At 43.9% G+C, this 25,289-nt stretch overlaps 1 protein-coding gene across 2 annotated transcripts; it reads left to right on the plus strand.

Annotated features, from left to right (window-relative positions):
* The first annotated feature begins 5,184 nt into the window (after positions 1 to 5,184).
* VXN (vexin) lies at positions 5,185 to 23,296 on the plus strand. Of its 2 annotated transcripts, none has more exons than XM_068672001.1 (6): positions 5,185 to 5,356; positions 9,038 to 9,093; positions 14,101 to 14,227; positions 18,122 to 18,183; positions 19,432 to 19,520; positions 20,179 to 23,296. In XM_068672001.1, the coding sequence occupies exons 1-6, from the start codon at positions 5,290 to 5,292 to the stop codon at positions 20,363 to 20,365; spliced, it is 588 nt and encodes a 195-aa protein (XP_068528102.1). In that variant the 5' UTR covers positions 5,185 to 5,289; the 3' UTR covers positions 20,366 to 23,296. The 2 variants fall into 2 exon arrangements, with proteins under 2 accessions (XP_068528102.1, XP_068528103.1); XM_068672002.1 differs by having other exon boundaries at positions 19,435 to 19,520.
* The last annotated feature ends 1,993 nt before the right edge of the window (positions 23,297 to 25,289 follow it).

The raw sequence follows: 25,289 nt of genomic DNA on the forward strand, positions 1-25,289 counted from the left end.
AGCTGTCCCTAACGTTTTGTTTCAAAGACCCAGCTGTTCCATAATGCTCACAGCCTGTCCTGAAGCCTCATCTGTCAGGTGCCATCTCCTGTGCTTGAGGCTCCACACAGGCACCTTCACTTAAACCTGGCTTAAAGAGGGCCCCGTGAGCACGGGCCTGCTCCTGTGCCCTTAGTGCAGCTTCTCGCCTTTCCTATTCCTCTTTTCTGAATTTCCTAGCCCTGTGGTCACCGAGTGCCCATAATGAGGTTCCTTGTTCTAAACTTAATCTCATTTTCACCCAGAACTTAAACCAGAGAAGGAAATGCAATCTGCTGTCCTCCAGAGACCTTCATCCCACAGAGCACGTGTGGCACAGGCGGTAAAAAGAGCCTGATGGCAGCATGAGGACACATTAGATACAAGTAAGGTGACAGTTCATGTCTTTGGGCTTATCCATGGGAGGAATCCTAAGCAGTTCATGCCTGGTTATCCAAACAGTGAATTTTCCTCCATGTTATGTGAGACACTGTATGCAGCTGCAGCAAATGAGCTGCACAAATCCAGCATCCGTGTGAGAAGCTTTAATCAAGGTGCTTGTCTGTCCAGAAATAGTTATGTTCTTGTCAGGAGAAAATAGTCAAAATAATCCTAAAATGTTTTAAAGAAAAACATCAGGAGTAAAAGTGCCCCATCCCAAACTGATTGTGCCTTATCAGGGAATAAAGAACTCAAAACAGCCTGAAAAAATAAAGGATAAATGTAAATTAAGTTCAGCATCTTAATAAGCTATTGTTATCACAGCCTGATTTAAACATGCTACTCTTTTGGTGACATTTTTAATGCTTTCTGTGGATTACCAGTGCATGCCCAGAGTATGAAAGCTTGCTAAGCCTCCACGTGCTCAGCCCAAATACGCAGAATTGGCCCTAGCATTAACGCCAGCTCAATGCAATCCTTGCTGCTGGCACCAGCTATGCGGGACTTGAACTTTACAGGGCTGGGCATTGTGCTTCATACAAATCATTGTATGGACTTACTCAAGTGTGTTTTACAAGCTTAGGGCAAATTTGTGAATGTCCAATTATCTAGATGTAACTTTTTTAGGAGGCGCCAACCAGGCTCTTTTTGTTGTTGTTTCCTCAGAGTCCTGCAGTATCCTTCTGTAACTACTGGAGGATGCTTTCAGCCTGGCTTCCAGATCTGGCTGGTGTTTCCCTTCCCGATTACCAGATAAGATGTCTGTGCACTAGCCCTTTCAAACCGCTGAACATTGGCATCTCTTCTGATCCCCTACAGTGAAATGAAAGCTCAGAATGTTGTTTTAAATGCCTCAATCCTCTTACTCCTGTTTGGGTAAAAGCAGTCATAGCAGCTGCCAGCAAATTAAAATGTTACTTTTGAAGATCCTTCAGTTATTCACAGACCCTTCAGCTGCACAATGTTTCTTTTATTTCAAACTAGTCTTGCAAACTGCTGTAAGAATGAGGTGAAGTTGTGGATAGCACAGCCATCTCTCTTTTCCTCTTGTTTAAATGAGAATAGCAGGCTAGGTATGACAGGCTGACTTTACATTTTGCACTTGATGTTGGTTTTACTTTTTTGTCATTGTCAAGCGCAATTCTGTGGCCTTAAAACCATTCAAAGCAACTTCCTCCCCACAAAGACTACCGCTTCCATCGCATCATGCAGAAGCGTTTCAGAGTACATGCCAGCAGCATGCACGTGTAGTTTTATCCCATCTTATTTTTAAATGGTTAACCGTGCACACATTTGAGTTCACAATCCTATTCCAAAAATACCTGTGGTTTATCCTTATCATATTGCCCAGCTATCGGTAAGAAATAGGCTCAAGTGGCTCAGTACAGATTAGATTCGCCTCTTACGCAAGAGGGTACGAGATCCAGTGAGAGCCCGGAGACCTGACCCGGGGAGAGCTTTGTCTTCCCATGACCAGGGAATCCCTTGGCAGAACTGGGTATGCTGAAAATACAGGGATGCTTCCCACTGACTTCACTGGAAGAATACTGCATTAGGAAGGCATTAATTTGTTTACAAAGGCCAGAATAAATAAGGTCTAGAGGTTTCGGATACTTGTCTTAAATCACTCAAAGTTTTAATTTAATTTTTTGCAAACATAATTAAAATTTGTTTTTATTCTATTCCTTTTAAGTTTACAAACTATGGAAAACTTGGCAAACAGGAGAAGCATATGCAGTTGTTTCTTCCAGATGTGTCTAAACAGATCCAGTCCATGTGAAAAACAACCTTGCCACCCCCCCCCACTGTGACATTTTAATATCTTCTGGGTCGCCATGGGGTTTGCTCTTTTATGCTGTTCTCACCAATTTTTTTTAATCTCAGCTTCAGCATATGTCTCTTCCCCATCCCCACACCTCCCTCCCAACATCCCAAAATCAAATACTTTCCCTGTCCCAGGCCTGCAGATGATGTTAAGTGGATGTTTTGCCAGATGCCATATGTCTGTTGCTGTGTCCTGAGTTGTCCTCCTCCTCCTCAGTTGTCCTCACTCACCTTTGGTCACCAGGTTCTTCCACCAGCAATTGTTTTGATCACTTACTGACAGCACTGGGATTTAAGGCATTTGGAAAATAGAGATAAATAGAGATTTGGGAACTTGGGAACTTGGATTCCAAGTGCCGGCTTCGGAGTCTTTGATCAAAGATACAACCTAATGTGAAAACTTTTCGGGGGGGGGGGGTCTTCTCATGGCTGTAGCAGCACCATCCAAATTAAATTAATAACATTCTTTTAGCAGTAAGGAAAAAAATAGCCTAGTCTCTAGATATTTAGTGTAATTCAAGGAAAGAAAAAAATAAAAGGAACCACAGAATCTACAGACACATTTGGTTTCCTGCTGCCTTCACAAGCTGAGCTCTTGCTAAGTCAGTCAGGAGGTGAAGGAGATGGTGTCAAATTATCCAATGTGACTCTACGAGTACTTCTTAGGTTGGGAATTGTGGAGAGTGTCTTCTTTGAGGCTCAACTTACTGCCACGCTGTTCTTCAACAGGTTGCATGCAGTTGGGCTTTCTTGGCAGGTATTATCACATCTGTTGTAGCTGGATGAACCAAGATGATTTGTCCAAAATAACTCGTGGAGATCTAGAAAAAAGTAGGCATTCGCGTCATGGTCCTTTTCTTGAAGCCACATCAAAATTTTCTGCAAAACCCAAGGCATCCACAGTGCTTGATTACCTCTTTAAATGCTGGGTAGAATGAAGCAGAAAACTCCTTTTCATGATCAGGGGAAAATTCTTTCCCAGGTGATGATCCCAGAGGAAACATGCAGTGTGTTGGCCCTCTGGAGCCCTATTTTCTGTCTGAAAGGGCTGTGGGAGCTTTTTGTCAGCTCTCTGTATAAAGCAGCTCATCCTCAGAGCATCATGCCCCTTGTAGGGAGAGTTATTCAAAGCCTACCTGCTCAAAACCTGACCTGCAAAGCAGTAATCAGATTTTTGCTCTTAAATCTCACTTCAGTTTCCACACCCATGCTGCCCTTCAACATGATGAAACCCCAAATATTTGTTCTAACATTAAACACTGACTATGTTTTAAAAATATCCTTAGATCATCAACTAGGAAAACAATGACTTGGATCCAAAAGTACCTCTTCACACCAGACTCTGAATAACCAAAGGTGTAATAAAGGGTGGGATAGATGTGTTATAGCTTTTTTTTTTTTTTTTTTTTTTGGTCAACTATTCAGTGTTGCTCTTCATTATTTTTTTTTATCCTTTTTAAAGCCTTAAATCCTCCCTGCATAACCGCCTCTGCTCTATTCACCGCTGAATGGACGGTGCGCTGATCTTTTTATTGGTGGGTAGTGGATTTGGTTTGATTGCTTGACACGGGGACAATAGCGGGATAAACAATTCCTTTCGAGCCCGTGAAACTCCCCATCTGTTGGGCGCGCGCGTGTTCAGAGAGAGCTGGCCAGAGACAGATGAACACGGCAGCCAGGCCTGATGTTAATGGCATCAGTCATACAGGCAGAACATGTGGCACAATAAATCAAAAACTAATTGAACTTTTGCTCGATTATGTCGCCATCCCACTGCCCATTTTAAGCAGCGCACGGTTTCCTGGAACAATGCCCCCAGCCCCTGCCACAGATCCCCTGCCCTCGGACAGCAGGAGGCTGCCCTGGGAGGTAGCAAGTGATAGCGGCTTCTCTCTGCTTCTTTCTTGCTCAAAACAGCGACACCTTCCTCAGAGCCTCCTTCCAGGATGTGTATTTGACCAATATTTGTCTGTGCAAAGAGAACTGACATCAGTATGACAGTGACAGCCCACGTTTGCTGGCACATTCCAGCTGGGACTGTTGCTGACAGGATTCTATAGGAGAAGACAGACAGCATTAATTTATGTGCTAATTACAGTATTAATGAAGGCTGGACTGATATAATTTAATATCACTGTTAGCACTTGAAAGTGTTTCTGCTACATCTGCTGCTGGAGCCTGCGAGCCAACATTTTCAAGCTTAGATGTCTGTGGCAGAACTTGAGGGGGGCAAATTTCCACAGATGTGGAAGGAACAACTTCTGATGGGAGCATGAGGGAACCAGCTGGAAATCTTTAGAAAGGCACCCCTATAGTGAAGTGAATAAATATGAAATAAGGCCCCAAGATCCCTCAAGTCATATAGAAACCTGGCTCTGACTGAGCCACCTGCTCTCCCTCAGGAACCACTAAAGCATAGGGGACATACATACAGACCTATGGATACCTGCCTGACATGCCCTTCTTTAGCATTTAAAATTTTACGCTGACATGCCTAGGAATGCTTGGATGTTTACAAACTTAAAAGGTGAGGTGCCAAACACTTAATACACTTAGAATCAGCTCCTTGTTATATGGGAGGAGCAGCATTTTATGATAAATGTGTTAAAGTACACAAAACATAACCCAACTCATTTTATAAAACCTTGCAGCACTTCTGTAAAATTTTACTTGCCCATACATTAGCTGCACAGAGCAGACTTTATTATTAGCCATTTCTTGTAGAGGATTCTCCAAACTGGTAAAAGGATAAAATGTTCCTATCTGAGTAGAGGCTTAAGTAACAGCTAAATTAAATCTTTGCATTAATAGTATTCATAAAAAGGCAGATGGGAGCAGAAAATGTTGCAATGAAGAATATGGAATGAGATGAGATCACAGCATCAGTCTGTCCTTTGTAGATCTGGACAATGATCACAGAGCCAGATTGGATTAGTGAAACCTATTTACCAGAAGTTCAGAGCAGTTGCATGAAGCTGAAAGGCAGTCAGGAGAGAGAGGTGGAAAATGCACCAGATTTACAGCTGCAGCGACGAAAATTTAGAAGTTTTCACCACCGTGATTTCATCCAAATGTGAGTACATCGGAACTATAATGCTGGGCGCGGTGTTGTCTTTTGGATAGAAGGAGGGTTTTATCCTTAGAGAAACCTTTGAAAGGAGCAGCTCATCTGTCTGTTCTGCTTGCGCCGCGCTGCGCTGCCAGCTCGGTGCTCGCTGCTTCTTTCTGGAGCTAATCCATGCAGGTGCTTCGACATTGTGGCTGTGTAAAATCCTCGCACAGGCAAAATTGGGAGAGATCTGGAGTCAGTGTTCGTGTACCTATGAGGTAATTGCTAAAGTGACAGCTTGCAACTGTGTGGCTATTCTGTGTGATAGAAAAGAAAATGAAGTTCTGTGAGCAGTTAGCAGCTCAGATGAACTGGGTGAACTGCATGAATGTGGAATTTAAGTCTGCTGGCTCAATAAGTGGAACATTTCCAAAGCCATGCCCTCGAAATGAATGCATGATTAACATTAATTGCTTGTAATGAAGAGTAAGAACCGGACAAAGCCTAGTCTGCATTTGATTGAACAAATTAGTTTAAACTCAATAGCTGCATATTTCAGCAACAAGAAAAAGAAAGCAGGTAAAAGCAGGGAAAACAAATTGTGGGGCCAGATCTGATCTTTACTTGCAAGCTGCAAGCCTGAGCTCTCAGCTGCTTAATTTCAGAATGTAAGTGGAAATGACAAAGTGAACCATCATTGTAATTGTTTTTGTTGCCTGAAATCTGGACTGTACATACAAACAGCCTCTTGCAGGCAAATCCAGAAACGGCATCTGCAAGAATTCAGCCATGCCTCCCTGCTCCTGCTCCCTGCAGAAAAATCGTGTTTGCAGGGAGAGTCCCGCAACCCCACTGTTTTCATTGCTGCCATTGTATTCCTGTGCAAGTGGGTCACTCGCGTCTACCTCCGCAATTCACTCTTCTTTCAATGGCTATTCAAGTAATTGCATGTTTGCTGGTGCTGTGACTTCCCTTTCATGCCTTCCCTTTCTTCAGCCCATGTGAGCCATTTGCCACGTATGCTGGCAAATGACAGGCAGCGAGTGAGTCAGTCTGTGGATCGCACGCACTCTGAAAATAGGCAAATTTATTACCATTAAGTACATTAGTGCACGGTTCATCGTGCACCAGCCTGGTGCCAATAACAGCACAACAGTACTCACTTCTGGAAGAAATACGTATAAACTGTACTCCTCACACTGGGCAGTAAAATACCAGAGACATGAAGGTGATTCTTTGTGTCACTAAACTTTTCTGCACTTGAGTTTAATTAAAGTGCTTTGCCTGTGAACAATGAATGATTGTAGTCCTCACACAGTACAAAACCAGCAGTAAAGGTGATTGCAGCAGCTTCAAAAGCAAGTTACAACACATTCACAGAAAAAGAAAAAAGAAAAAAAAAAAAAGAAAAAAAGGGAAAAAAACATGGTGCTTGTACCATTTTCACCCCATGCTTGCCTTGTTTTAAAATATAAAACTACTCATGCAGGAGAAGGCAGTAGGGATCCTTGAGGATACCACCCCGTTCAAAACAGGCTGTGATCAGGCTGATGGCTGAGCACACTAACTGTGCACACAGATAACTCGCTTGTGATAGGTTTGTGAGCACCCTGTACCTCAGCAGGTTGCTAGCAGGGGACTTGGACAAGATTTATCACCTCCTTTGTTACTATCCTGCTATGGGCAGAGCTTGGCCAAAATTCTGTTTCTGTCTAATGGGGTCCTAATGCTCAGTACTTGCATCCTCACTGTGGTGTCTGAACTGGTGGTCTGGTTTTCAGTGGTGGCTGCAGGTGTTCAGCATTGCAGAGAATCAGACCACCCATCTGAAGTGGGGATTTCAGGTCTGGATCCATGAAAGTACCCGAACGGTGAGCTACCTAAAGCTGAGATCCCCACACCTGTGGGCTAGTGGCTGTAGGCACTAAGACTCCCGGTTTGCCTCAATTGCCCCACTAAAATTTCCAAAATGCCTGGATTCCTGTGACTGAGCACCTACACACTCTGGGGCTGGCGACTTCCCTGTGTGCAAGGGAGAAATCATGGGATGCCACAAGTCATCGCTGGCATTGTCCTGCACGGCCAGTGGCACATCTCAGACAAATGCAGGCTGTGTGGGAACAGTGATTCTGGTCCCATGGCCAGCTCATCTTGTACCACGGCCCCGAAAGCTGCTCAGTTTTCCTTCACACCATCCGAGGAGAGGCCGTGGCATGGGCAGCAGTGCCCAGCACTGTGGAGGCCACCGCTGCTGTAGTAGGCCCAGGTCCTTCAGGACCGCACCTCATTGCCTTAAGGCAGGAACTCAGATTCGCAGCAGCAATGAGAAGCCTTGGGCCAACTCCAGCTGCTTCCACATCTTCCAAAGTCTCCATGAACATTAACGCATAGCAAAGATGAACAGTGCTGCTCCTGGATGCCAAAAATGTAAAGGCAAAGCCAGCTGGAGAGCAAAAGTCACCTGTTACTCCCTAACAAACCTTCCTGATGCTTCAAGGCCTTTGGGCTATAAACAGAGCCTGAATGGGAAGCCTCCCTTCACATGCCTTGCCCACAGGGTCAGCATTTAGAATTAGAGTTAAACCTGGCTCCGAATTTTTCAAGTTTTTGTAGACTCCCTTCTGTAACCAGCTCCTGTAGCCATAACTCCCGTATCCTGCATACAGGGGAGGGTAATAATTCTAACATGCAAAGAGTAGGATACAATGAGAGCTGGGAGAATAACAGAGTTTTCCAGGTCTCAAGTCAAACTGGAACAAGAAGTGTTCGACCAAGCTTCGCTTTGTCCAAAAAAGACCATCCAAACCCAGTCACTTCCGTGTGAGTGCCAGTCAAAAGCTTGGCTGACGATCCTCATTTCTCATGTGTCCTGTGGCTAGTGTTTCTGTTTTGCCTATGATTTTGGTGTCTTCATGGGTTTAAGAAACCAAATGGAGAAAAACTTCAAGCAAAAGGCCGCATCAACTTAAAGTACCGAATGGGTCATTTTGTGGCTGGAAAAAAAAAAAAAAAAAAAAAAAAAAAAAAAAAAAAAGGAACAGATGTAGCACAAATGTTGTTATTTGGACATAATGTGATAAAACTGAAATTTCTTCATGAAGTGATTTGAGCTTTTTGGAAAAAAAAAATAAATCTGTATTTAAATAAAGCAATCAACCTCTCCAAAGTCAGTGTAGATACTAGCCATGGTTGAAGCTTGCTGGATGGAAGGAGAAGCTCAGTTTCTCCTAACACCAAAGAGCCCCTATCCCAAATATCATTAGACAGCAGGCCAGGACACAGCCTCCTGTAGGTAAAGGTCACATATTGATTCATCCTGGAAACCCATGGGAAAGTGCAGACACTTTGGGAAGGCTCTTGCCCTGTGCCCACAGATGTCTGCATTGTATAGCTAGAAAATGGTCTCTGAGGTGACGTTTAAAAAAATACTTTCTTTTGGGTTGTTTCAGCTGGAATCCCCCTTACACCCTCTTTTCCTCCCCTCCCAACCATGCCATTCTTTTGGAGGCATGTCAGAGGTGTATTTGACCTGGTGAGGGTCGCTGCTGGTCTCCTAACACTTCACCCCAAACAGAGCAGTGCCCGCTTCCACCCCAAACCAGCAAGATCCTCACCAGCATCTTCAATGGACACCACCATTGCGTGCTACTTGGGCATGTCTGCCTCCACCCCACCCTGACCGTTTTTCTGTTGTTCTTTTCACAGCATGTAGTCCTGCCCGGAGGAGAGCCAAAAGTACGCAGCACTTCCTAACCAAGAGTGTAAGAAAAATTTCTCTCCCTCTCTCTTTGTTTTGTTTGTTTGTTTTCATTCTACTTAACTAATCTTTCAAAATGCCATGGAGAAATGGGAAGCAGATCGTTCAGGGCAAAGAAGTTCAGCATCTCTGCATCTCTGATGCAGAGAATGAGAAAAAGGGAGTTCCTATACAGCTACAGATGATTTAGTCTGTATATACAGATTATTACAGAATTACTTTGAACCTCCTCAAAACAAACAAAAAAAAAGGTCTTTGTGCAGAGCTATTCAAAATGAACATAGCTTATCAACACGGGTCATCTGAGGGATTCACAGACTTAACTCTTATCCATAAAGCACTAATAATAATGCCAGAGGGACAGGCAGGAAAGAAAAACAAGCAAATCACAGCAACACATACACACATAAACCAAGGAGCCAGTACCACATTGCACTGAGAATTTGGGAGGAAAACACCAAGCAATTGGCTGTAACCTCCAGTCAAAAAAATGACTCCAAGGGAGACACGGGAGGATGCTTGTCCCTTGGTCCTGGTGGCACAGGGTCAACCTGGCACCTAAACACCTCAGCAGCTTGCGTCTGTGTATGGTTTTCTCCTCTCTCTCCATTCCTACCATCCAGCACAGTGCTCGCCCCTGCTTTGGGCAGAAAAATGCCTAAACACAGCCCTGTGCTATGCAGTCTCAGTTTTCTTCTCTTCATTCCCTGCTTTCCCTTCACTGAATGGGTGACTTGTGTTCATTGCAGTTCTCCTCAATAGGTCTCTAAGTATTTTTGTCCCTGATTATATCTGCTGGGCATTATTATTAAATAAATAGTAATAACAGCATTAGTAAAAGATCTGAACACTCAGAAAATGTTTTCCAAGTTTAGACAGTTTGACACATCGGTTTCATTTGAGTTTTCTTGTCTTCAGAGCCAATTTTCCTTTCTTAAACCCAGTTAGCCTATTCACGACCCCTTCCATCATCCTTTTATTGCAGTTCTGTCTTGTAGGCATGACAGCCCTGCTTTCTCTTGCGCATGTTAAAGCACAAGCTTTAAGACTCTTATGTCAAAGTGTTTCTTCTCATTATAGACATAGGTAGTTCTCTAGCACTTTGCTGAAACATTTTGCTCCATGGTCTTTCCTCTTCCCATGCTCTATCCAACTTACCAGCCTGATCCCCATTTGTAGATACCCTCCTGTTCATAGTCCAGATTCCCTAATCTCCCCACAGCACCACGGGTCCCCCTGCTTACCACATGTACCCATGCACTGTGAAAAAACTTGCCATATTTGCTCCCATCCCCTCTCCCGGTTATTAAAGCAGATCACAGAACCCATAGGATACTGAAGTGGACCCCAATAAGAGCCAGGAATATTCCCATGTTTTTGAGTAAAAAACACGTATGTGTGTATTTTCTCAGTTTGTAAAAATCTTATTTTCACCCAGTCACTCAGGCTGAGGTTTCGAAGTGACTCTGACCCAAATGAGGATGAAATTCAGTGTCCCAGTGTTGCTCAAAATAAGCTGTTTTTAGAAACTTTTTTTTTTATTTGTTATGCTCTCACATATGTTGTCACATAATGTAAAAAGAGCATAAAAGCCCAAACAAAAAGTGAACTGTTGTAATAAGGCAGAATGCTTAGACAGTTTTTTTTTGTTGTTTGTTTTGTGTTTGTTTTTTTTTTGACAAAATAAATACTTTTCCAACCAAATACCCAGATTTCCTCTAATCAGAACTTTCTCATAAACCTATTCAGCTGGATAATTTTCAGCTAGCTCTCATCAAAATCTAGGGCAACCGTATGCCTGTTATGATGTCTAAAAACTCAGTAGAAAATTGTTTCTGCCACATAGGGGGCCTCTAATATTTAATTTGGGTTGGGTCAGCTGTTGTACTCAGCACTACATTCACAAAGGTCTAAGAAAACAAGAGAGGAAAGTCCCTATTTTGTTGCTGTATTTTGGTATGATTTTCTTTTTCCTTTGGGGCTTTCCTGACCCCAATTAGAGATATCCTTTGACTGGCTCTTAGTCATGATGCACACAGCATCATCTTAGCTGTAGGAGCACCAAGCCTAAGGAACGGTCTGCAGATCCAGATAAGCAAGGCTTGCAAACCAATGCAATTTGGACAGTCAGCTCTTTGACTTGTGCATTCCTCTTTTTCAGTGTGATGCAGCTGCTGATGTGCAACCATTTAAATAAATTGCACCTAGTGGAATGTAGATGCCTGTGAGGAAGTTGTGATGACCAATTTCTATACCCACACTAACGTAGCAGTATGATTATTTATTTTTCACTTTTACTTCTGCACCTGCAGTCAGTGCTGTAGAAATGCCTCAGCTAACTTGAGAGCTTCTGCTCTGGTGATTGCAGTGGATGCACGACTTTAATCCTAGAGGAGGGCTAAAATAGCAAGCAATGTGGACATCTGCCAGACTTTTTTTCATGGCAGAAATACTCAAGCAGTGTAGCACTGAGTGAGTTAACATTCAGATGGCTGACCTAAGGTAACTTCCATGACATTTGAGAATTCACCCCAAAAGCACAATCATGGCAGTAGAAGGGTGAAAGGGAGAAGCACCTTCTTTTGTAAAATTATTTCAACAATATTGTGATTTGCAGTTCCTCTTGTCCTATTAAAAGTTCTTCCCAGTGACAATAGATCATTTCTTTTGATTTCTATGTACTCCTATCCCCCAAGTATTATGATTATAACTCTAAAAACACTCTTGATGACAGTACCTGAATACTTTGCAGAGAGCTGGCAAATCCCTCTGTGTATGCTAGTGCTGCCACATTAAAAATTAGATCAGCATTAGACCATCAAAAAAGAGCTTAACTCCAAAAACCTGACATTTCCTCTATAAACAATCACCTCATAGCCCAGCCTCTGAGCTTTGAAGTTTTACCCAAACCCAGATGTTTAATTGGCCCCTTCTGGGGGACTTTGGTTCCAGAAGTGCTGATGGGGTTGCTGGAGCAGCCTCCGCACTGTCCTACAATGCTCCTGTGTCCTCTGTGTCCCCTGTGTAACACCAGCAGGTGTGTAAGGCCTCAGTGCCCTCATGTGCATGTCCACATTAAAAAATAAAAATAATTTTAAAAAAAGACATTTTATTGAGCTCTGAATTCAGAGTCAGCATTCTGCAAACAGAATGAACCGAGCAAATGACATAGAGGTTTCAGTCAGTAATTATTTCAAGAGCAGTTTACTAATTCGGCAGAGTTTGGGTGACTCTGCCATTCACACAAGATTTAAATTTCCTAGTGCATTTAGAAAAGAAAAGTGACTTCTAGCTGATCCTTCTGCCTTACCCTAAGTACCCTAGAGAAATGTCAGCTCCACTTTAGATCAAAAGTGTGCTGCAGCAGGTTTAGTTTCCTGACCTAGATAAGTCTGTATGTATTACAGTAATGGGTGAGGTAGCCAAAGTCACAGTGAAGTCTCAAATTAGGAGTTAAGAAACTCCCAAAGTGTACTATAGCCAAATGCTGCGAACAGGCAAGTTCACTGAGGTGGTGCTGCTGTCCCTGACTGTAATGGCAAACGGCACTGAAAGTTGCTTGAAGGAGTTCTGGCACTCCTGATACGGCATGTCACAAGAGACCTTGAGAACGCAGATAACGTGCCTAAATAATTCCTGCTATTTACGGAGTTCAAACTAAGTATCATCCCTTGCAATGCACAGGCAGATTGTTAAGTTTCAAGTCAGTTGTGGTTTACACTGATCAAACAAGCCACTTTCAGGACTAGAGACTGCTGCAGCCCGCATCCTACTTACCAAAAATGCTCTGTCCATGACCATGCAAAAGCAGCGACCTCAGGTGCCTGGCTAGAAGAGGGCTGCAGAAATTTTCAGCCACACACCAAACATGACAGAGTGTGAGCAAGAGCTGAAGGATGGAGCAGCAAGAGGAGGCCTCCCACCACCAGCAGCCCCCTCATTCCTGAGTTTTGGGCAGGATGGTGTGGCCCAGCTGTGTCCGGCAGTGCCAGATTGCTGGTCAGGAGAGCCAGGCCCCACCTGCTGCACGTGCCTGACTTCAAGGACACCAGCAGGCCCTTTGGCTTTACCTTAGCACGGGGCATGACCTTAAGTAGCTTATAGAGAAGGGACTGCGCTAGGCTGCCTGCCAAGATCCACCCAACTACAAGAAAACCCCTCTTAGGTCTCGGATTAGGGCTTGCTGGCCTCACCAGCCCTTGGCAGCAGCATTTCTGCCTGCTGTCAGTCTGTTCCTGCTCCTTGTCCTGCTGGTCATGAGGATCCAGACCAGACTCCTGAGGATACAAGCAATCTAAAAAAGTAAAAAGTGGTCATGTTTGGGCTTTTATTTTGTTCCTGTTCGGGGAAACATCTGTTTGCATGTGTTTTTAATCTGCATGAAGGTTCACAAACATAGAATATTGCACATTAACAGTACACTGAATTCAAATTTATTTCAAGAAAATGAACGATTTTATGAACGCAAGGGGATGTGCCTGAACGCTGTCTTGTTTTTACCTGGCGTGTTTGTTAGAAGGCAGACCAGTGGGTGGAATGAGGCCTTTTCCATGTCAATAGCAGGTGAGACAGGAAAGGCCTGAAGAAATCGCATTTTTAATTCACGCTGCGTGCCCAAACTGACTGCCCAAAATATGATGCAATAAGAAATTAAAACTAAGCTGACTCAGAGGGGTATCCTGAATCAGTATAAGACAACGAGGGCCACACTTCGTTCCCTTGAAACAAATGTAGGAAGCTACAGCTCAGCACCTGGGTCCCCGAGGGAACGCACCTCATTTTTCCTTGCTTTGTGTTTTTCAAGCTCAGAGTCAGAAACCAAACAAGATGAATCCCACCCCACTCCTCACCTCTCCCCAGATGACAGGAATGCAGTCAGAAGAGCAAGCAGCACACTGCTCCCAGCCAAGGCTGCTCCATCAGGACTCTGACAGCAGACCCCCTGTTGGCCTGCAGAGGTAGCCCTGTCCCAGTCTGGCTCTAACAGGAGGTTTTTGCCTCTTCCCTGCAGGTGATAGCGGTGTCTGACTGTCAGCCCCACCACAGTAATCTCCACCAAATGTTCTACAGAGAAGAGGAGGTGCGGGGTTTGGGCCGCCTGCGGGGCGGGCAGCAGGGACCCTGCACCGCCATGCACGGTAAGTCCTCAGAAATGGCTTCACCGCCTTCTCTGTCTCCACTGCTTCAGAACATTTTTAGGCGTTGCAGTCTTCCAGTCTGCAGTGAAGCAGACATTTTGTTATGTAGAGAAAGGGTACTTCCATGCTTAAAACACTCGGTGAAATTTATGAGATAAAGACCACATCATTGCAGAGCTCTGCTCCCTGCAAGAGCAACCTAATAAAGCAGCGCTTGCTTTATTCAAAGTCATAAACTCTTCCTTTCCAAGAGCTGACAGTATTGCAGCGATGATAGATTGCTTATAACTGAGCTTGCCTGACTCATCTTATTATGTAAGATCCCTGTTCAGTTGCTTAAAATTTGCCAAAACATAATCATTCGGGATGAAATTTTAGATTCTGGATGTCAGCCATGGGCCTGATTTTCTTGGTGTTTTTTTTTTTTTTCAACCCAAACTTGTTCATCATATTTGTGAGAACCCATGAAGGAGAAAAAAGAGTTTGCCAATGCAAAAAAAAAAAACAACAAGGAAATGCATAAACATAAACAGACTGGTCGTTCAGTTCCCTCAGTGCTGATGTGTTATGCTTGGAAGGAGGAAGCTGGAGCAGGGCCATGACGTTTGGCATGGGATGGCCTTTTAATCAAAAACACACCTTTTGCTCTCCCATGGAAAACCACCCAGATGCAGCCAAGCTAAAAGACTTTGAAAAATCCCATATGGCACATGTTTGGTAGAGACATAGGAAGTTTAGCTGTTAAAAGCTGCTAAATATGTAAAGCAGATCCTACCATGAACGAGCATGTTCTTCACACCACCCCTCTGCAACTGCACGGTGTGTAAGGCACCTGATCTGAGCACAGAGTGGACAAGAGCAGGGCCTGGGAAACTGGGAAGGGACAAACTGAGATTGGGACTGTGGGGAAAGATCTGAAACCAGGAAAGGAGCCAGGACATGGCTCAACAAAGAGCTGAGAGGTTGGAGGAGGGTTGGAGAAGGAATGGCTGGGACTGGCTGGGAGGCAGTGGGTGGCAGGGAGGGACTGGGGGAGAAAGAAGAGGCTTGTGGTGTCTGTTGTGAGGGGAAGCAAAGGGGAAAAGAGACCAGGCAGGCACCAATGGGAGAAAAGATGCAGGCCAATTTCACCAGGAGCAGCTGTTCGGGACACCAGAGCTCCTCTAGGGCTACCTTAGGTTGTGTAGCGTAATGAGGACATGTGTAGGATCCTGGCACAGAAAGTGCTCAGAGAACGCAGTGGGACGTCTCCAAGTTCCTGAAAAAGCTTCTTAAGCTCTGTCCATGACTGCCAACAGGTTCCTCAGTGGTGCACATCTCCTAACACAGCTGATACATCCCCTGTTTTCTGGGTGCCCATTTCACAATTCAGACTCTGATACCCAGGAGCACTCATTTCTAGCTGCCACAAAAAGCAATACTTTGACGGCAAACCATGCTGGATTCTGCTTGATTCCTCTGAAAACTGCATCCCAGGAACCTGTAATCTTAAACTCAGTACTCTTTGTTTCCCCAGTATAGGGAAAATCCAGGAGGCTATGAAGCTGTTGAATTTTTTTTTAATGTTTGAGCAGATGTTAACTGCAGTGATCAGCAGTACAGAAAAGCACATAAAAATGAATAGTCTAGCCTTTAGAGGATTCACTAGTGGGAAAACTCGGTACCATCTACTGAATAATAAAAGCTGAGGATGAATAACTACTTTCTGAGTGAACACTCTCTATATGGTGCACTGAATGGGGCAGAACAATCTGTGGAAAAATGGTTTCTGGTCACAAATTAGAGCCTGAATCTCAATGGCGAGATCTCTGGGGAATAAAATAACTGTGGTCCAGTTCTGGTGCTTCATAACTTTTGATCACCTGACTACAAATTTAGCATTTTAAGGGGAGAAAAGCAGAAGTGTTTGCAAATATTTGTATGAAAATAAAAATAGCTCTTTGCTATGATCAAAGGATCACAGAACGGTTTGGGTTGGATGATGTGCTACAGCTTCTGGTTTCAGTACGCTTTGTACTAACAAATATCTACACAGAGAATGAGGTGCCATGAAAGAGTGCAGAAAGGTTTTTGCAGCTGTTTCTCAACAGCTGAGAGCCAGCCTAATGTGTTATAAAGTGATATATATATATTTGTCCCAGGATGTACATCATCTGTTTGCATTAATCTCTACAAATGTGCCCTCTACATAAATTTCAACCCTCAAAAACAACCTTCAACGTCCTTACTGGGAATAGTTCTGGCTTTGGTGTTTTCCAGGCTTGCTTCATAGACAATTATTGTTGAGTATTAAGCAGACTTCAGATTTGATAAAGCACAAATTGAAATCTGGGTACAAACAGTTAAATTTTCATAGTAAGCTAGAAATGTGCAAAGAGTACAGATGAGAGCATCAGCATGCCTATTGCTAGCATTAGAAATGCTGTACAAATATCAAGGTGTAAGGACAGTCTGTACTAGCATGGAGCAGGTCAGGGGTCAAGGCCAGAACAATAAACTCCTGACAGGCCTCAAAGCTGTGTTTTGCTTCACAGGATGGATAGATTAAATATATATGTGTATAAATGTGTTTATTCTATAGCAAAGAAGTACTCAGCCTTGTGCAGGCACTCATCTTGGAAATATAGGGCAAAGTCAGAGTAAAAGGTGTGGAGCAACCCTTGTCCCATGCTTGGCCATCCATAGCACCTTCTGGAAGTGGCATTCACGCTGCACCCAGCCACCCCTGTCCTGACAAGTGCTTACCAAATTGAAGCCGTGGGGACTTACTTTTGCTTAAATATTTTGCAAAAGTTGACCAGAGCATTTTCTATATCTAATAAGAGGGGGATGCTGAATGGAAGAATCAGACAATATAAGAGCAAACAAATAGACAATATATATATATTGTTTATGTGTATTGTTTGTAAATTGTAATATTTATATAGATTATATATTGTAACTAACTATATATGTTATCTATAATGGGAATATTAGCTGAAGCACTGGTGCCTGGAGCCACTTTCCCAATACTGTTAGTAACCTAACACACAAGATGAGAGAAAGTAATTGAATTAAACTTTGACGTGAGGGATACAGTTAGGTACCTAATGGAATTACTGGCGGGGGAGAGCAGCAGGAGAGAAGCTAGTTAAGATATTTATCTCGGTCAGCTATTGCCCCCAGAAGGACAAGACATTTCTGACTGTTAACTCACGCTGGAGACAGTGCTATAAGCAGCATCTCTGCTATTTCTGAGGTTTCCAGTCATTATTTATATTTCCTTGGTAACAGCAGTTGTGAATCATATTGTATCTTCTATCTTGGTGAGTCCTGGTGTTTCTGTATGTCTGTGCTCTTTCCTTACTTGAATACCACTTTTAAAAAAGAGCAGGCACCTAAAAATGGCCAGGAATGAGAAGAAAGAGGGGAGAAAAAAAAAAAAAAAAAAGAAAAAGAGAGAGAGATCCACATCATTCCCACAGCCAAATGGGAGGATTTGGCTCCGTGAGAAAAAAAATCTGGAATCCCTTCTTCATTTCTTTCCTTGGCACAACAAGCAGGAATGTCAGTGAGCATTTACATGGGGAGAAGGCCTTGGCTGAGCACTCGCCTGTAATTGCAAGCTAACCTCCAGGCTCGAGGACAGCAGAGGGAGGTCCCACTCAGCCAGAGGCAGACGGAAAGGTTAAAGTCTCTCCCTGTGGTGGGGTGGATGTCACACGCATCACTGTCCAAGTAAGAATAATTCCTTGGGTCAACCCAGAAGGGAGAATGACTCCCTGCTCCTAGACAGGGCAAACCTGGTGGGGAGATCAAGGGTACACAAAAACTGTGTTAGCAGAAGGGTGCTTTTAATACAAGCTGTGCCAATGGGATAACTACTGATAATGCCCTGTTTCTTATGCTTTGCAGTGGGAATAACTGAACGAGAGTCATCCAAGTCCTGCAATCACCAGTCAGATAGAAAAACTTTGGTAAGTGAATACAGCAAGACCGACTGCCACTGCCTGATGCATATTAAAACCTGGTACCTGTTAACATGTCCCACACTAACAGAGTGGCAGCCTGTAGCAGCACTTGTAGGGCTTCTTTAAGGCTTTGAGACAGGCTTGATGCCAGGGGCTACCCAGCTGGGAGCAGGGGCTGGCACAAGAGAGATGCCCCTCCTGAACCAAGGACACACTGTGGGATGGGGGCAGGCCGGCACCTGCATGGTCAGCCCTGGCAGGACTTGGGAGGAATTAGCCTCTTGCTCCTCAGGAAACCTCATCAATTGGGAAAAGATGAGTTTCTAAGATGGAGCAAGTGTCAAATAATTCACACACTCCAAAACGTAATGCTGAAAAGTTGATCAGATCAATCACAAAGGTCAATACAGAGTCAACAGGAAATCATCACACAAAACCTGAAAATTAGTTCAGTAGTAGGGACAAAATGTTTTGGTTCAGAATGATTCAGCTTTGCTAAAATATTTCCCTCCTCTTTTTCTTACAAACACAATTTTCAAACACAATTTTTAAATTTTCAAAACATTCTAGAAAAACTAGATTTTCAAACAGAAAATAGTCCTTTGAAAAGTTTCTGACCAACACTAGACTAAGCTACAGAAACTTTATGGCTTCAAATGCTCTTTGTATGGCTACAATATACCAGCTAGCTGTTAGCTAACCTACGCTCAAGGAAAATGACCAATATTTAAGGATGGTCAGAATTAACAGCATTAATTTTATTAATGTGATGAAACTAATTACACCTACCAGCAGTTAACCTGGTTGAATTTCAAAGAATATTTGCAAAAGTAATTTCAAACAGCTTAAAGTCTTGGGATTCTTACAGAACACACCTAAAAGTATCCAGTTCAGGGGAAGCACTTACAAAGGCTCAAGAAATTGTGATGGTTGGGAAAGCAGCCGTAGACATGACCTGAACAAAAGAAGCCAGGCATAAAAACTAAGGAATAAAAAGGTCTGCTAACCTTCCACATTTTTGGGGAGGTGTAAGTCCTGCTCATACAGCTGCTGTGCTGAAACTAGTGAGACCAGTCATGTGAGTAAAATGGTTGTGTGGGCAAGGATACAGCAGTCAGGTCCTTAACCTGCTTTTTCTTGCTAAGAGACTTACAGCATGCATTCATTTTCCTTAAAAAAATAATTAAAAATAAGAGCCTGTTTCCTCAGACTAACTCAGGTTCCCACTTAGCAGTGCTGTTACTTTTCCCCCAGCAGCCCCCGTCATCGTTAGCCATCCCCATCGCAGCGAAGCCGGCGGCTCTCACGGGCTCCCCCATGGATGACCACCCGCTCGCAGACGAGTGAGTCCCATCCCCATCCCCATCCCCATCCCCATCCCCATCCCCATCCCCATCCCCGTCTCCCAGTGAAGCCATGCGTGGGCACTGCCCGGTGGGGAGGGAACGGGTGACATCCCCCAGCCAGGCACCGCTTCACCAGGACCACAAGGAATTCCTCAGCCACAGATCTCTGAATCACAGCTGTAAAACCTCCTCAAAGAAAACCTGCTTCTTCCCAAAGAGAGGGAGACATTGGCTGCAGAACACATTGATGACACTGTTAACCGTGGCTGTTGTACAGCCACCCTGGTGTCAGCTACAGTTCTGTCACTAGAAAAAAAAAAAACAAACATCTAAATCCAAAATTTAACTATTTCCCCCTATGTAGTCTATAATATTGGTCCTAAGGCAGTTCGGAAAATGTAATTAAGTTGCCATTTTGTCTCTGGAGTGTAATTAAGGAACAGTTTGACCATGGTATAAATGCATCTCATCAGTAGATGGTTAACTCAGAAATGGATCTGGGTGGCATTTGAGCTCATCGTCACAGAGTCATGGGGACACCCATACCTTTGGGAACGGGCAGCCCATGGGTTTCAGTGGCTGGTCATCATAGAGACGGAAAGAGGGCCCCAGAGATGAGTGCTTTATTCCAGCCCTCCTGTGCTTTATTTGCCAGCCACAGGCAGCGCTTGAGGAAGATGGCAGAGTACGACCTGACCCTGCCACCAGGAGCAGAAGCATCTCTACCACTGACAGGAGGAAACCTGTGCGGGACGCCCAGCCTGCTGAGGAAGATGTGGATGAAGCACAAGAAGAAGTCGGAGTACCTGGGGGCAACAAACAGTGCCTTTGAGGCAGACTGACAAGTCTTGGCATCTCTCAGAAAGACAAAAGTTCCTTTAGCCAGGACAAGGTGCTCTAGGATTGATAAGGGAACAGACACAGCACAGCTCCCCCAGGAAAATGATATCCTTTTCATTACTTGATGCCATTGCCTCAGAAAAGTAGGAGAAAGGCTAACTAAGGTAAAAATGGTGAGTGTGATGCAGCGTGCTAGCCTTTCCTTGTTGCAATACACTAGAACCCCAAGTATCCCACTAGATGTACATCTTGACTCAATGATGCTGACACTACTGCTGACCTATTGTACATGTCCTGTCTGAATCAGCTCAGACTCACAACAGGAGAAGCCTGCTAAGATGTTTGTGTGTTCCTGCAAGGTTACGATTCTGTTTTTGTTACAGAGTGCCATTGAGAGCCAGGGGTTTGCTCGTTGTGTACCACTGCTTGCCCTCTTCCTCTTCTCATATCCTTTCTTCTGAGAAAGGAGACAAAAACTGCATCTTACTACTTGCTTGGTTAAATGACGTATGCTACACATCTTTTTTTCTTCAGTTTTGATGTTTCAAGACAGGAGTAAAAGATGCAAAAAGAATTAAAGAAAAGATGAGTCAGAACGGAGCAAGTTTGCAAATACAGATTTACCAAACTTTGCCACATGGCAAGTCACTGGTGCTTTAAAGTCCCCTGCCAGTTCAAACAATGAGCTTCTGAATAACCTCAAGAAACACTTTCTTCCATTGAACCTGCTTATTAAGTCAGTAACTTGCGTTCTACCTGTGTGGTACAGAATATTTTCCTAAGTGTGCAAAATGCTAGTAGAAAAGAAAATACATAAATGATGCAAGTAGACAACTAAATGTGAGATATTTGCATATACCAGATCTTTGCTTATGAGCTGGTGGATTCAGTGGAATCCCCTACCCCCATTTTTTTTTTGAAACTTAGAAATTGCAGATCATGGTCCCTTGGCTTTCCTCAAAAAAAAAAAAAAGTAATACAAAAAATGTCACCAGAATTACAGACAACATTATATTAGTCAGGAACAATACTTGTCTCACATAAGTGCTAGCCTGGTCTTTGTACAAGACTTTGGTTTGCTGAAATACACAATTTTAAATATAAAATTGGAGAAACTATGGCTCCTGCAGCTCATAGCAGTGATGATTTCTGTGATCTAACTGCCAGTGCTCCAAAGCATAAATGAATGGGTGGCCACCGATGCACCACAGGTGTGAATGGTATGACTGCAGCCAGCAGTGTAACTGCAGCTACATCTCCTTCCCTTCCTACCACAACTACCCAGGTAATTTCTGCACTTGTGGCAACTGCTGACTTCATCCACTACTTGTGTTAAGATATTTTCAACTTGGGCTTTGAAAACACGTATTCCCAGTTTCTCTTCCAGTGAAGGACTGAGAGAGCCTTGGATTACAGCCTACAGAGGTGCAGGCTTGGGCGGCGATCCACAGCCAAAGGCCACCAAATCAGAGGTACCAAGGCACAGCCCAGGCAGGAGGGAAAGGCTGCAAAAGCAACCAGCTCCATTGGCTTTGGGGTGAGCAGGATGGTTCACAGCCTGACAGGTTCACAGCCTGACAACCTGAGAAACCAAGGTCTGTGCGATGTGAAACCTTTCAGCTGGAGCCTGACCCCACTGCCCACGTGCAATAGTCTGGACAGTGTAACCCTGCCAACATCAGGTCCTCCGTGGCTGAAGCCATCCCCATTTTTTTCCTGAAATGTGTTTTACAAATATCACAAACCACACTATCCCCTCCCCTGCCCCCAGCCCTGCCACTGGCCTTGGCCTTGCTGGCACATGCTATTTTTATGTGAATAGGTAAACCTAGTGCATCCAGTGGGACTATTCGCTTGTACAGTGACACATACATTCAAGGAGTAGGGAGAACACTAATAACTAGATTTATTCCCTAAGCAAAGCAAAAATAAAAAGCAGAAAAACAGAGGGAAATGACCATTCGCTGCATTTGGGGTAATTAACACTGAGCACTTGTAGCTTATGTGGCCTGGAGAGTTCAGTCCAGGGCAGCAAGAGTTTTGTCTGTTGAGAGCCGTACCTTAGTATTTCATTTTGTTAATTAATAGCTTTAAGCAGTATGAGGATGGAGAAGAGACGGTTAATGTTTCTACATAAAATTTGCTGTATCTTGAAATGTGTATTTATGGTTTCCTTATTTATTTAATTTATAATTTGTGTCTGAGAAGGATTTGCAAGATGCATAATTAATTCCTCTGTATCCCAGGAACCGCTGTGAAGATTTCTTGTATTGTAGTAGATACCTATTTTATTGATTCAAATAAAATACATCCTGTTCATACAAAAAATAAAAGAAACACGTAACATGTGGTAAGATATGGATCTTTGTGACTTAAAAGCTTTTTGAAAGGCTTTTGTGAGAAATAAAGGCAGGTTTTGTCATACTGAAGAACATGCATATCTGATGGCAAAAATCCAAGGTTTGTTCCCCCACAGGAAGAGCCCGTAATTACGTGTTTGTGAACAGTCCCAGTACTGTACTAGTGAAAAACCCATCCTTTTTTATTAGATACTCAGAGAAAAGCCCTGGCACAGCCAGGCATTAGACATCACACGTATGTTTACTCATCTGACCAGAAGAGCACTATGGACAATGACGTCTCATCTCCTTGTGGCCCTGGGAGGTGAGCAGTGTCACCTCCATCCCACCCATCACATAAGAGCACCAAGACAGAGACTCCTCGAGGGTAATTAAGGCCCTAGGAAAAAATAAAACCGAGTACTTTCTATTTTCAGTCCTACCAGTTGGCAGCAAAATCACTCAGCTTACCTCAGACAGAACATGGCCTTCAGAAAGCGTAGGCTGAACCACGGAAGGCACAACACAAGGCCCAACACAAGGTGGGTGGCACAGGGACACTGGAACTGGAGGAGCTGACTGAGGACTGTGAGGGGAAAGACCTTGAGAAACAGCAAGGGAAGAAAACACATAGTGTTGGCATCCTTCACCAACCTGGACTTTGCCAACCCTGTCCCTCAGAGGAGGACTTGTCCCCTCAGCTCTCGTGAGAAGGCACAACTCTTCTGGTGCTCTGGTTATGGACAGTCTACGTTCAAAACAACCAAGGCAGGAGTGCACCCTTGGTGGGTACCCACACCACGGGGCTCTGCACAACGTTTTTGCAGGCAGTGGGAGAACAGCCTGGCCTCTGCTGGGAATTCCACCATGAATGCCTGACCTTCAGCCGTCCCCTAAAAACAGCAGCGTGGCTCGGGCTCAGGATGTGGACGTGCAGTATCATTTCCAGATGAGCGTGTGCAGAAAACAATGTTGGGTCAGCTCCAGCCCAGCACCAGAAGAATGTGAAATGGTGATCACGACGTACGTGAACTGTGCCATTTCGCACAGAGCTCACAGCATCGCTGCTGGCACTGCCTGGCACATGCACCTTGTCACACTTTGTAACATCTATGGGAAGATGCATTTTTCAGACACGTTTCTTGTCATTTTACGGTTTTGTGGTTCCCCAGCACTACAGAGAGACTAACTGGGGCATGGACATGACTGAAATAGGCTGCGTGAGGATAGCTCACCATGTTTAGCATCACACTTGCAGTAATTTGTATTTCATTTCCAAAAATAGTTCTTAATTTCTTCTCATCACTTCAAAAACATCTTTGTGACAGAGCAACTCCTTAAAATATCCATCATTTATTTGCATGCCACTCTATTTAAATAAACTGTAGTGAATTTAAAGTTAGACTACTATATAGAATAATTCCTACTGATGCATGAAAAAATCTCAGATATGCTTTGCCTGCCTTTCTTCCCCTTTTGCACTCAGGTCCTGCAGCAAAGAGATTTGCTCAATGGGCTGCTCACAGACATCTCTGTTTTGGGGAATAACATACACTTTTTACAGATATCATTTATAATGCAAATGTCAGCATTTGCACGACAAATTTCACATCTCTGAGTTACCCAGCCAGAAAAGATACAATATCACGACTCATATACATAAACAAAAGTGGAACAAGTCGGATTTCTCAGATGAAATCCCTACTCAGAAAGCTGTAAGCAAACTCCACAAACAATACAGATGCCAAATAGCTATGCATACCCTATGAGAGATTTAAAAATTTCAACATGAACTCCGTAGAGATAGTGTGTAAGTGAGTGGTTCAACTCTATATGATGTTAAAAACTTTTTTTTTTTTTGTGGCAGAACTATAATTTCAATTAAGGGGCACAGAGATCAATAAATTAAAGTGCTCAGGAAGAAAAAAAGAGATTAATATTTAATAAAGTTAGATGAAGGAGAAAAAAAAAAAGACCTAGCAGCCGAGTTCAAAGAAGAACAAATCAGCTTGAAAATGATGGACATGTGAAGGATGTCCCTCCTCTCAGTGATCAGGTTGGATTCACCACAAATACAGTTATCATTTTTAGCAGCCTCATAAACAAGCCCAATGCAAAGGCAGGTGAACAGGCACAGACACCCCGGCGGTCAGGCCCTGTGCCCGCAGCATCACCTGCCTCACAGTTTACTCCACTTTATTTTAAACGGACGTTTTCCTACTTGCACAGTCACGTTTTGCATAGCATCAGAATAGCCAAAAGGCAGCACACGGTCGGTTTGCCCACCGCTCCCTTTTTGGGGGAAGAATGCACGCTGGACCGTAAAGCAGAAGAGACATGCAAAAGGCCCTGCGGCATGCCCAGTCCTTCCCCTGTGCACCTGAGAGGGCAATTCTGGGTGATGCCAGCCCTCGGCATGGTCATGCCTGCTTGGGCACAGCTGTGCCGAGAGCTGACACTGCAAAACCCAGCGCTGCTGCTGCTGCTGCTGCCGCCGCCACGCCAAGGAGAGCAAGGTGGAGGTCAGGAAGCAACGCCGCCGCCGTCAAAGCAGTTGTCCCAGCAACGAGGACTGAGAAACAAAACA

This window comes from Anas acuta, chromosome 2 (genome assembly GCF_963932015.1).
Source record: "Anas acuta chromosome 2, bAnaAcu1.1, whole genome shotgun sequence".
In the NCBI taxonomy this organism is placed as follows: domain Eukaryota; kingdom Metazoa; phylum Chordata; class Aves; order Anseriformes; family Anatidae; genus Anas; species Anas acuta.

Coding starts and splice junctions, on each gene's coding strand:
- VXN (XM_068672001.1), top strand. CDS start 5,290: ATGCACCAGATTTACAGCTGCAGCGACGAAAATTTAGAAGTTTTCACC. Junction 5,357..9,037: donor CACCGTGATTTCATCCAAAT/GTGAGTACATCG, acceptor TTCTTTTCACAG/CATGTAGTCCTGCCCGGAGG. Junction 9,094..14,100: donor AGCACTTCCTAACCAAGAGT/GTAAGAAAAATT, acceptor TCTTCCCTGCAG/GTGATAGCGGTGTCTGACTG.